The following is a 12,969-nucleotide window of genomic DNA, read 5'->3' as shown; positions in this document are numbered from 1 at the left end:
GGTATGAGTGCGTGTGAGTAGGAAACAAAAAATATCTATTCTAGTTCTATCATCAGCTATGGGTTCGAATCTTAAGAGAAATTCTCGAGAAGGTTTCTACCCTGAAATTTTTCGTTGTCTTTCTTTAATGATAAGGAGAGGAAAAATTAAGATCAAAAGAAAGTGTCATTTTGGAGTTTTACCAATAATTTTCTTGTGTAGGCGGAGATCCCGTATTTTAAAATGAGATTTTGAGAATGTATGGACAAACAGGTCAATTAGTGATCCTTTAGCTAAGTGTAGAAAATCTAATTTGGAGAACAATGTAAATCAGAAACTAGAAAAACTATTGATCCAGTAGATGGAATCATAGAAAGAAAAAAAAAAGTGAGGAACTAGGTATGTTTTTCAACCTTATTGTACATATCAACATTTATTTCAATGAAGTGCCTGAGCTACAAACCTTAGATGAATTATGTTGTCCATGAAATTTTAGAAGAAGACCCAATATGGCATGATAAGGTTATGTACGAAATTTGGTGACCATTAGGTTATGATAATGGGCTAAACCAAGTGTAGGTGTAAAATGACTAAAATGCCTCTATGATTACGTCCCACTAGTTTATGACCTAAGTGACCTCTAAATGATATGAAATTTGATGAGGAGCCGTATGATATGGTGTAAAGGGATTACACAAAGTTAGAAGGCCATTGAAATATGTTGAAGAATTAAACCAAGATTTGGGGGTAAATGACCAAAAGACCCTTTTGAGTATGAATTAAGATTTAAAATACCTAACTATCTGACAAAAACCTTATAAGGAATCAAAGATTTTATGAATACAAAGTGATAGGCTTATGAAAGTTTTATGCATGCAAATAAATGTTTATGACTCATACGGATCAGGGTATACTTGTTAAGAATTTTTACTTAGTGGTACTTGTCGACTTGACAAAGAACTCTTAGAATAGGGACTCGAGTTATTCCAAGATTAAAGCACTTTTGGGGACGAAAGTTCCTTTTAGAGGGATATAATGTAATAGCCCAAAAATAAATAAAGAAATAAACAAATAAAAAGTTAAAATAATAATAATAATAAATTAATTAATTAATTAATTAAAATTAAAATTAAAGAAAAAAAAAATCTTTCCCCATCTTTCCCCATCTCTCTCCACTAACCTCTCATCCCTTCCCACAATTATCTCTCCTCTACCCATCTTAAGCCAACTGAAAAAAAAAAAACAGAAAACCTGCACAAAAAAGAGAAAAAACAAAAAACAACAATGTTCAGATTTGAGAAGGAGTAAAATGGCTTTGAACAGATTGAGCATTTTTGTGAGTTATTATGGTAAAATTCTATCTCAGATTTCCTTTTCTTTTCTAGTTATGGTTATAAGAAATTAATTTAGTTATGGTTATAAGAAATTAATTTAGGATCAATTCTTTCTTATCTTACTATCTGTAATAATCAGATCACATGTTCAATTAATTAGATTTTTGTTAGCATAGGGAAGTTAGAGGAAATAAGGTTAGAATCAATAAAATTTTAGATTTTTGTTAGCATATGGAAGTCAGAGGAAATAAGGTTAGAATCAATCAAATTTTAGCTCGCAGATCCATAGATCTGTAATATAGTAGCCAAATTAAAATTGGCCAATAATATCTGTTTAAAAATAAATATAGAATTAGAGTAATATCTTATTTACATAGAATTAGAGTAATATCTTATTTACAGATGTTTAGAGAATAATTGAGAATCTACTTACTGGGAATGAAAATAATTACAGAGAGGGAGGAGGGAAGATTTGGTAAACAGAATTTAAAAATATAACCAGAGATATCAGAGGACATGAAACTCCATTAAATTCTGTCTAACAATAAATATCAGAATTTTAACAAGGTAAATTAGAGAAATAATTGTATAGAGTTCAAACTTGAAACTGATGTCATGGGCTCACATAGGTTGACTTGGATTTCAAAGGACGGAATCGAACTTTCAGTAAGGATATATACGTGACAACGACTTAAGCTAGCCAGGTAAGTGAACTTACTATCGGCATGGTTATATTTGATGTTGACACGTGCCCTGTGGTTCGGCACGTGTCATATATATTGATATATGTGAATTGTCTGTGAATCGATATGCTTTCTATATGTTATGTTATTTATGCTGCTTAGTTGATGTGATATGAATGCATGTGACGATGTGTGGCCCTTGTACGATTTTGGCTTGTTGTATGAGTATTGAAATGCAACTGAATGAATTGTATGACATGAAATACGGTAAATTGCCTGATACATAATCCCGCTAGGAATATGTATGATATGTAACGAAATGAGAATGAGAATGACACGTAAGCATGAAAACGTGACACGAGGTTATGTTCATTAAATGATGACTGTAGGACTAGTGGGGCCTCATGCATATTGTGTGATCATGCATTTGGGGGGATACCCCTATCTCATCACGAGGGTACGGACGCGTACATTCAAATGGCAGGACAACGATCGTTATGCCCTGCATAGCGCTGCCGTGACGGTTTTAGTTTTAACGGGTCCCGATGGGTCCCTAGAGCATGCCCACCGGCTAGGGACAGTGGCCCAGCGGTGTGCGAACTAGCTGGTGAACCCATACTCGCACGTATGGGCTGCGTGTAGAGTATATGGTACATGTCCACGATTACCTGTTAGGATTACACCGTAGGGAAAACGAAACGAAACAAAACGAAACGAAACGAAACGAAATGAAACGAAACGAAACGAAGCGAAATGAAATGAAACGAAACGAAACGAAACGAAAGATAGGTCCCATCATTTCATTGCATGTGATTGTTGCATTTAACCCCAATAGTGGGGTCACTTACTGAGTATTTCTTTAAATACTCAAGCCATGTGCTACTACATTTTTCAGGTTAAGGCAAGGCATTCTTGTACGGCTGACGACAGCATCGCAACTTTAGATCATGGCACATGCATAGGATAGTGACATTTATTTTCTTAGACTTAGGATAGAATAGGATTTTTTAAACTTAAATATTTATTTATTTTATTTCAAGTCTTTTGTTGTGTCGTTTTAAAGATGTTTTGAAAACACGTAAGTCCATGACTGTGTTTTAAGATAAAGGTTATGTTTTATAGAATTTAAATGAAGTCTTCCGCATTCAATGTGTATGGTATGTATACAGTAGCGACCTTAAATTAAGTAGAAAATTTTGGGTCGTTACATGCAAAACTAGGGGCACGTGTCATCATACAAACATTAATTCCTAACCGTATCGATAGTAAGGTCACTTACTTTGTTGACCTTAGTCGACGTTCTCCCTAAACTCGAGTATGTTTGTATTCCATCCCTCGAAGTTGTTCCAAATATCGTCGAGAGTTATTTCCTATTAGAACATTCATCTCGTTTCGTTAGTAATACGAATTTCTTATCTCAATTTAACTTATATTGAGAAAACAGACCTTATACTGTTCTTAATCGTCTTAGATAAGGTCGTATTAAGCCGAATGATCGAGTAATTGATATCAAAATGTCTATACCAAGCTGAATGGTCGAGTTTTGAGTCGAAAATCGAGCTGAGCCGAGCTGCATTGAATTGACTGAGCCGAAGAACTCGGCATCTGCTTCCGTGACACATGTAGCTGTGGGGAGAAGACGTGATAAGGCAACCCTAATTCTCAATCCAACTATCCAAGGTTTTGTTAAAGCAATAACCTTGAATCAAAGAAATTAACAAACCTTATACAAAATTAGAATCAACCATACATAAAGGCTAAAATTAGATTAGATCTGAGTTAAATATCTATCATCAAGATTTGTAACCTTTTTCTAAAGTGGGTCGCTTCACAATTCAATTTGAAAGGTTTGATTGAATAACTTAGATGCAATCATAAGACTTGCATGTAACTTAGAAATTACAAAAATAATACTCAAATTTTCAAGGATACAGTCTTAATTTGAGCGCTAAATTTCATTCACCAAAATCTATTTTTTATATAATAATTTTTGGGTATTTATAGTCTCCTCATACAAGTAGAGTAAATAAGTTAGTCACCATTCAAATGTGAGTAAAGAAGTTAGTCACCATAATTTACTCACACCCGTCTAAATGATTTTGACAACTAACTTCCCACCCTTTTCTAACCGCAATAAATTAAGAAATTTAAAATAATAAATAAAATTTTCTAACACATTATCGATGAAGAATGATAAGTCACTTTGACAACTAACTTCCCACCCCTATAACAACTTCATCCGCTACTTCAACCGTGCAAATATTCACTTCCGAAGCTTCAAATGGTCATTCCTAAATTGAATCAACTTGTAACACATGAAATAATGGTTGAACCGAGCCTATCCAATTTTGTAAATGAAGAATGAATGTTTGTTGAATCTTCATGGTCTTAGATCATGTAATAGGTCCAATTGGAACGTTTGGAACACCGTGATCCTTATCATCTTTCCCCTCTTCAAAAGGATTCATCATCTAATTAGTTAAATCATCACCTACATCAAAAGGACTCTAGTCAGCAACATTGAAAGTAGAATGTACTGGAAATTCTCCAAAAAGATCAATTTTATAGGCATTGTTATTAATTATTTCAAGAACTTAATAAATGTCATCCCCTCTTAGATGTAACTTTGTTTTCCTTTGAGATGGGAATCGCTCCTTGCGAAAATGTATCCAAACCCAGTCACTGGGTTGAAAAATGATTTCCTTTCGTCCTGTGTTAATTCTTAAAGCAACTTTGAAATTTTGTTTCACATTTCTCTCCACCTCTTTGTAATATTTTGATCAAATCTGTCTTACTTGTGGCTGCTTCACTCGCAAAAATATTAGAATGAATAAGAAGCAAATCAAGAGGCGTAAGGGAATTAAATCCATAAACAACTTCAAAAGGAAAACAATTAGTGGTACTGTGAATGGTTTATTATATGTAAACTCTTCAAATGGCAAACGTTCATTACAAGACTTAATATTCTTAGAAATAATAGCCCTAAACAATGTTTCTAATATTCTATTAACCATGTTTTCCCATCTGATGATATGCAGTTGAAAACAACTTGGTACCCAATTTACCCCACAATACTTTCTAAAAGTAACTTAAAAAGGTAACCTCCTTGTCACTAATAATTATTCAATAGATTCCACGTAATCTTACTACTTTCTTAAAGAATAAATTAACAACATGCTTTACATCATCCGTCTTGTTGCATACAGTAAAATAAACAATTTTACTAAATGTGTCTGACACAACAAAAATACTATCTTTACCATTGTTAGTGTGCACCAAACATCTATAAATATATTAGTCTAAAGTTCATTAGATACATTCAAAGGAGTATACAATCCATTTGGTTGTGATTTAGATTTAGCTTCTTTGCATTTAAAATATTGGCTACAAAACTTATGAACATTGTGCTTCATCTTTGGCCAAGAGAAGTGTTCATGCAACATCTTATAAGTTTTATTAATCTCAAAATGTCCCAGTAAGCTGTCACCATGTGCTTCTTTTTACCTGCAAATCTCTAGAGCATTTAGTAATACAAATCTTACTTTTCTTAAATAAAAATTCATGAAAGATATAATAATCATCCCCAGCTCTTTTCACAAGATAAGATGCATCATCTTTATATAATTCTTTAATATACTCAAATACAAGAATTTTTGGACTAAGAGAAGTAAAGAGATTATACCTTCTAGATAATATATCAGCTACCATATTATCTTTACCTTGCTTATATTTGATAACATACGACAATATTTCAATAAACTTCACCCACTTTGCATGCCTATGATTTAGTTTGCTATGACATTTAAGATACTTCAAACTTTCATGAATAGAGTGGATTATAAATTCTCTAAGCCATAAGTAGTATTGTCACACTTGCAATGTGCAGACTTGCAAACAATTCTTTACCATAGGTAGAATAGTTCAATGTTGTCCCATTTAGTTTTTCACTTAAATATATTAAAGGTTTTCCATCTTGCATCAAAATAGCATCTATGCCCAAACCACTTGCATCACACTCAATTTCAAAAGTTTTATCAAAGTTTTGCAAGACAAGTAATGGTGCACTAGTTAATTTCTTCCTAAGCTCATTGAATGCATTCTCTTGCATATCCCCCACTTAAAAACTACATTCTACTTCGCTAAATCATTCAAGGGTGCAGCTACTCCGGCCCCGTTGGTCTCCATATTCAGAGCCGGTAGGTTGCAGTAGTGGGTCTTCGTCTCCGATGTGGGTATCATACTGCAGCGGAGTTAATCGTCGTCGTCGTGGGTCTCCCGATTTGGAGGCCGAAAACAACGTGACTGGTTTTCCGCATCTCCGCCGAGGGCATTTCTTCCGGGTGACTTGGTACAGCAATTGGCTTGTGGCTGATGCTCTCAGTGTTGAAGACGGTTCGAAAATGATCATAGATTTATAACTAAAGAATACATTTTCATTAACATGACTTCTTGTGGGCGCTTGAAGCAAACCCATGATGTTATGTTCAAAGTGGACAAATATCATATAACATTGTAGAGATTCGTGATTAGTAACATGGTATCAAACTATGAACTTAACTTAGCTATGTCGAACAAAAAAGTTGTAAGCCTAAAAATTGTAGTCAAACATGTCGAACAAATTGTGTATTTTGTTCAAGGTCTCCGAAGAAAGAAGTCGAGTCTCGATTAAAGGGAGTTTCTTTTAGAAATCCATAGGCTTCAGGGGAGGCTCTATGGTGTATTTTGTTCGAGGGGAGGCTCTATGATCATAGGTAATCTATAGGCTTCAAAGGTGGCTCTATGTGGTGTACTTAATGAGAGGCAAGACTCTATGATGATGAGTTTAGAAGTAAGGAAGTCAAAATAAAGTCACAAGAGTTTATGCTCTAGACAATATAATACTATTGTAGACAATATTGTAGCTTTATTTCAATAAATAAATTCATGATTCTCTCACCAACTTTATTACAATTCATAAAATTTTTAAAATCAAATCTCTTCATACCACCCAAGAATCATAAGGCTTTTCCCCAATATAGTTGCCAGGAGGATCATAATTGCAAACAACAAACTGAGAATTAGCCTTGCAGGGTATTCTAGCACATCCAAGCCGCACCGAGCTCCGCCACACCATCTGAGTGTAGTGCCCACATTCACCACCCACGCATTTATTCGACGCATGATCATACAACGGCTTCTCGTTCACCCACAGCTTCACCGCATCCGCCCCAGTAAACTCAGGGTAGTAGCCCGCAGCTATGTTTTCCCCGTACGGCCCGGTTGAGTGAATCATGGCGCAGTCACCCTTTCTTTTTTCCGCATAGGCTTGAGCGTACGCGGCCACGGTGTTGCTCCATTGCATGGGGCCGATGCTGACCTGGGCTCGAGCTCGGTTGTGAAGCGCGAGGTAGTCACCGGGGGCGTTTTGAGCGTTGGTTAGGGCGAGGAGGAAATTGAAAGTGGCAATGAAAGCGACCATGATCGGAAGGGTTTGAGTCCACATAATTCCGATGAGAGATGAGATGAAGATTGAGAATGAGGGAATGATGTATATAGAGATGGAAAACTTAATATGGAATGTGATGGAGAAAACCATGAATTATGAACTAATTATGCCATGCTTGGGAATTCAAAGAGAATAAATTCATTCTCGCTTCCATGTTTAATTAGGGGCTAGATTTTTGTTTTGATTAGGTTCAAATAAGTGAAAATTTTCTAGATTTAGCTAGTTTATGAATTTTTTTTAGGATTAATGAAACTTAATCCACGGGATTATGGTTAATCTTAAAAGATACATTTTTACTTGTAGGTATATATTTATTGTTTTATTTAGTTTCATAACTTTATTTATTTATTCTTCTCTAATTTTATAAAATATATATTAAAATTGAATTGGTTAATTACATGTTCAAAAATAAGTAAATAATGTTAATATTTGCTTAAAATTCTTAACGGAGGAGCAATAATATGGAGAAGCATAAAGCAAGGTTGCATTGCTGATTCCACCATGGAGGCTAAGTATGTTGCTGCTTGTGAAGCAGCGAAAGAATCTGTATGGCTTCGGAAGTTCTTAACTGATTTGGAAGTCGTTCCAAATATGCATCTTCCCGTCACTTTTTATTGTGATAACAGTGGAGCAGTTGCAAATTCAAAAGAACCAAGAAGCCATAAGCGAGGAAAACATATTGAGCGCAAATATCATCACATAAGGGAGATTGTGCAACGAGGAGATGTGATCGTCACACAGATAGCTTCAGAGCACAACATTGCTGATCCATTTACAAAGCCCCTCACGGCTGAAGTGTTTGAAGGGCACCTAGTGAGTCTAGGACTACGAGTTATGTAATCTAGGGCAAGTGGGAGAAAAGGCATGAGTATGTGATGCCCTAGTTTATTGTATTTCTCTCTACTCAACGTTATAAAACCCCACTAGAGTTTTAGTCCAAGTGGGAGTTTGTTGGGTTTTATGTCCTAAAACTCATAGTTTGTAAACAAAAACATATTCTATTTTCAATAAAGTTATTATTGTTGTTTATTCAGTAAAGATTGTTATTGAATAAAGTGAACTTTACGATCATTAATCTAAATCCAATAAACTAAGAACACTCTGGCTATAGTATGATTACTTGAACTATATGTAGAGACATAAGAGTGGATCAAGTTCAAGTATATAATCAAAATGATCTATAGTATAAGGATAAGGTTGAGTACCTTATTCTGGGGACACTATAAACAATGTGATCACTAAATTGTACATGTGGAGACATGTGAGTGGGGGCGTCCTACGCAATGAGTATTTCATAAGATCAGACCATAAAGAAAACCACTCTCACTTTATAATGTCGTTTACTATTGAGACTGATTTTCTTTTCATTCGATAACCTAGGTAACTCGGTTTTAATCCTGAACTAACCATGAACTCCTGTTTATTCATAATTATCCTTGGATTTTCATGGGTGAGAGTGGCTCTAGTTCGCCGATTCAATAGGCTTCCCATTTCAGGGGTAAGACTGGGTGAATGGCTGGGGACGTGGGGTGCAAGATGGAACTCACTCCTACCCACTTTTAGAGATAGAAAAGAGGTAGTTTCCTTAAGCACTGACTCTAGGTCTTGAACAAGGGGCCCCACCCTCTCATTAGCCTGAGAGGGATTCGGTTTACTGGTTGGACCACAAACCAATTGTTCATTAGAGGATCAGTGAGACATGAGGAACAAGAAGTAACTTTAGGGGTAAAACGGTAAATTGACCAAGCTCTAGTTACGAACAACCTGTGAAGGATCGACTTACTAATCATGGTTATATCAAATGGATAGAAATATATCTATAGTGATGGGAGTGCAACTACTAGGCTATAGTGGAATGTCCTAGTAGTTAACGAATGTTGGTTAACAAGGTTAATGAGTTTAGCCAGTTAATCTTGGATTGTTGGAGCCCATGATCTATAGGTCCATTAGGTCCCTCTGCTAGCTCATATCAGACTAAACCATAAAACAGTGTGACGAGTGAGTTCGAAGTGTTTGAATTTAAATTAGGGAATACGCGTTACATATATACGATATATTTAACCGCAATTTTGTTTTATTGACGACTTAACAAAAAGAGAGAATCTGAGATATTTAAATATCTTAATCAATTATGTGTCATGATTGATTGGGATTGGCAAATGAATTAATATTAAATATTAATTAAATAGTTTAATTAATCATTTAATGTTACTTTAATTTGAAATTCATTATTCAAATTAATTGTTGAATTAAAATGAAGAAAGTCAAAATGTTGACTTCATTTAATGGAAAAATCCATGCTAGTGGAATTTTGAGGTGTCAAAATTTGGTTTAACCGAACTTGCATTCTTGCCGAATAAACCCCACAAGTTTGAGTGGAATTTTGAGTGTCAAAATTTGGTTAACTCAAACATGCTTGCTTGCCACATAATCCCAAACATTTGAGTGGAATTTTAAGTGTCAAAATTTGGTGATCTCAAATTTGCATAAACATGCAAACATGACTCTTTAAATAGAGTGATCATGGTACATGGAACGTCTTCTTCTTCTTGGTGAAAAATCTTGAGAAAAACCTTGAGAAAAACCTCTCACAAACACTCTCTTCACATATACAAAATCCCTCCCAAGTTTAGTCACTCACCGGATTCCACAATCCCGTTTTAAGGCCGGAGGATAGTGGAGAAGACACTAGTGGTAGTTCGAAACCGGTTCGTGAGGAAAAAGGAGTTTGAACTACAAAAGGTTAGTATTTAAACTCATTAAGTTTTAATACTTATGAACATGCTAGTTATTTATTATAATTGATGTTCTAAAAGTGCCTAAGATCCAAATTGCTTCCGCATGTGTTATATTAACACCATCAAGTATATCTTATTACTATTGAGTTATGTGCAGTAGAGCCAATCGCCGTCGTGGGTCTCCCGATTTGGAGGCCGAAATATCGTGACTGGTTTTTCGCATCTCGGCCGTGGGCATTTATTCCCGTTGACTTCAAACAACATTTGATAGCTATTCTGGGAGCTATTCTCCGTGTGTAAAAGTTTTAAGAGAGAGTCTTTAAGAAATGATCATGAATTTATAAGTAAGGAATAATCTCACGGGACAACAAGCAGAAAGTACTTAATCTCAAACTAGACAGTATCATATCAGTGTAGTGATGGATAGTTCCTAAAACTTGGTAATTCTCCATTTATTTTTGCAGTATTGGTAAGAAAGCACATAATATCATACCATTACGAAGATATTGTCCACTTTGAGTTCACCTCAATGGACCCATGATCGTTCCCTAAATTCGCCAAGTGGGACTTTGATCCAAGTCCACTTTGAGTTCACCCTAATGGACCCATGATCATTCCCTAAATTCGCCGAGTGGGACTTTCATCCAACACCTCCCCTCGACTCCTTTTCTTTTCCTTTTTCTTTTGGAGTCCTTTGTTCGACATTTGAGTATTCTATTGACATGGATAAGTTTAGGGCATGGCTAAGTTTGGTGGTAGAGTGTGGTAGAGTCGGCTAGTGGCTAACCCAATTGACTCACTTGGTTGCACTACGATTAGTCTGACGTGATCCATTAAACTTTCCATTCTAGCCCATAAATTCATCATTTTTAAAATAGTAGTTGAATAGGATAAATTTTTATATTAAAAATTGTTAATTTTTTAAAATTTGGAGACTTATTAGACACTTTTAAAATAACAAATTGTTAAAACATTTTCTTATCCTACTCTTTTCAAAGTTTAGGAAATAACAAATTGTTAAACATTTTCTTATCCTACTCTTTTCAAAGTTTATGAATATGTATGTTTTTTTAAAAGTTTAGGTTGCGACAGTGGGCCTTTGTCTCCGGTGTGGGTCTCATAGTGCAGCGGAGTTAAATGCCGTCGTGCATCTCTCGATTTGGAGTTTAAAAACACCGTGGACTGGTTTTTCACATCTCTGCCGAGGGCATTTCTTTCGAGTGACTTAGAACAGGAATTTGCTGGTGGCTGGTGGCTGGTGTTCTCAGTATTGAAGATTGTTCGGAAATGATCGTAGATTTATAAGTAAAGAATACATCTCTAGGAGCCCGAAGCAAACCTATGAGAAAATCTCATGTTCAAAGTGGACAAATATCATATACCATTGTAGAGATTCGTGATTCTTAACATGGTTATTAGACCATGAACTTAACTTAGCTATGTCGAACAAAGAAATTGTTAGCCTCAAAATTGTAGTCAAAAGTGTTGAACAAAGGGTGTATTTTGTTCAAAGGCTCCAAAGAAAGTAGTCGAGCCTCGATTAAGGGAAGGTTGTTCTAGAAATCTACGGGCTTCAGGGGTGGCTCTATGATGTACTTAATTAGAGGGGAGACTCTATGATCATGGGTTTATAAGCGAGGAGGTCAAAACAAAGTCACAAGAGTTAACTCAAGGAGGTTAAAACAAAGTCACTAGAGTTAACTCAAACAAGACAATATAATACTATTATAGACAATACCATAGCTTTATTTCAATTCATAAATTCATGATTCTCTCATAAACTTTATTACCATTCATAAAATTTTTAAAACCAAATCTCTTCAAGCCACCAAAGAATCATAAGGCTTTTCCCCAATATAGTTGCCAGGAGGATTGTAATTGCAAACAACAAACTGAGAATTAGCCTGACAGGGCACTCTAGCACATCCAAGTCGGACCGAGTTTCGCCACACCATCTGAGTGTAGTGCCCACATTCACCACCCACGCATTTATTCGACGCATGATCATATAACGGCTTCTCGTTCGCCCACAGCTTCACCGCATCCACCCCGGTGAACTCAGGATAGTACCCAACGGCTATGTTTTCCCCGTACGACCCGGTTGAGTGAATCATGGCGCAGTCACCCTTTCTTTTTTCCGCATAGGCTTGAGCGTACGCGGCCACGGTATTGCTCCATTGCATGGGGCCGATGCCGACCTGGGCTCGAGCGCGGTTGTGAAGCGCGAGATAGTCACCGAGGGCGTTTTGAGCGTTGGTTAGGGTGAGGAGGAACATGAAAGTGGCCATGAAAGCGGCCATGATTGGAAGGGTTTGGGTCCACATAATTCCGATGAGAGATGAGATGAAGATTGAAAATAAGGGACGGATTTATATAGAGATGGAAAACATAATATGGAATTTGATGGGGAAAACGATGAATTATGAACTAATTTTGTCATGCATCAGGCTTGCAAGTTCAACCGAAATGAATTTGTTCGGGCTTTCCATGTGTAATTAAGAGATTTTTGTTTGGATTAGGTTCAAATAAATGAAAATTTTCTTATGAATTTTTTTTAGGATTAATGGAACTTAATCTACCGTTAATTTTAAAAGATACATTTTTACTTGACATATATTTATTGCTTTATTTAATTTAATTTAATTTTATTTATTCTTCCACCACTTTTTTTAGTGGCTTAATTAAATATTTGAAAATAAATAAATAAGGTTAATATTCTACTTAAATTGTGAGTAAATAAATGAACTAAT

At 35.6% G+C, this 12,969-nt stretch overlaps 2 protein-coding genes across 2 annotated transcripts; both read right to left on the bottom strand.

Moving 5' to 3' along the window:
- Positions 1–6,974: 6,974 nt before the first annotated feature.
- On the bottom strand, positions 6,975–7,478 carry LOC111460042 (basic form of pathogenesis-related protein 1-like). The gene has a single exon (XM_023103126.1). The coding sequence runs from the start codon at positions 7,476–7,478 to the stop codon at positions 6,975–6,977; it is 504 nt and encodes a 167-aa protein (XP_022958894.1).
- Positions 7,479–12,039: 4,561 nt separating this feature from the next.
- LOC111460033 (basic form of pathogenesis-related protein 1-like) lies at positions 12,040–12,543 on the bottom strand. Its single transcript, XM_023103115.1, has one exon. The coding sequence runs from the start codon at positions 12,541–12,543 to the stop codon at positions 12,040–12,042; it is 504 nt and encodes a 167-aa protein (XP_022958883.1).
- Positions 12,544–12,969: the final 426 nt, after the last annotated feature.

Source organism: Cucurbita moschata, unplaced genomic scaffold (genome assembly GCF_002738365.1).
Source record: "Cucurbita moschata cultivar Rifu unplaced genomic scaffold, Cmos_1.0 Cmo_Scf00002, whole genome shotgun sequence".
NCBI classification, from domain to species: domain Eukaryota; kingdom Viridiplantae; phylum Streptophyta; class Magnoliopsida; order Cucurbitales; family Cucurbitaceae; genus Cucurbita; species Cucurbita moschata.
Note: the sequence above shows the minus strand (reverse complement) of the source record. Positions and strands in the feature narration are given on the sequence as shown.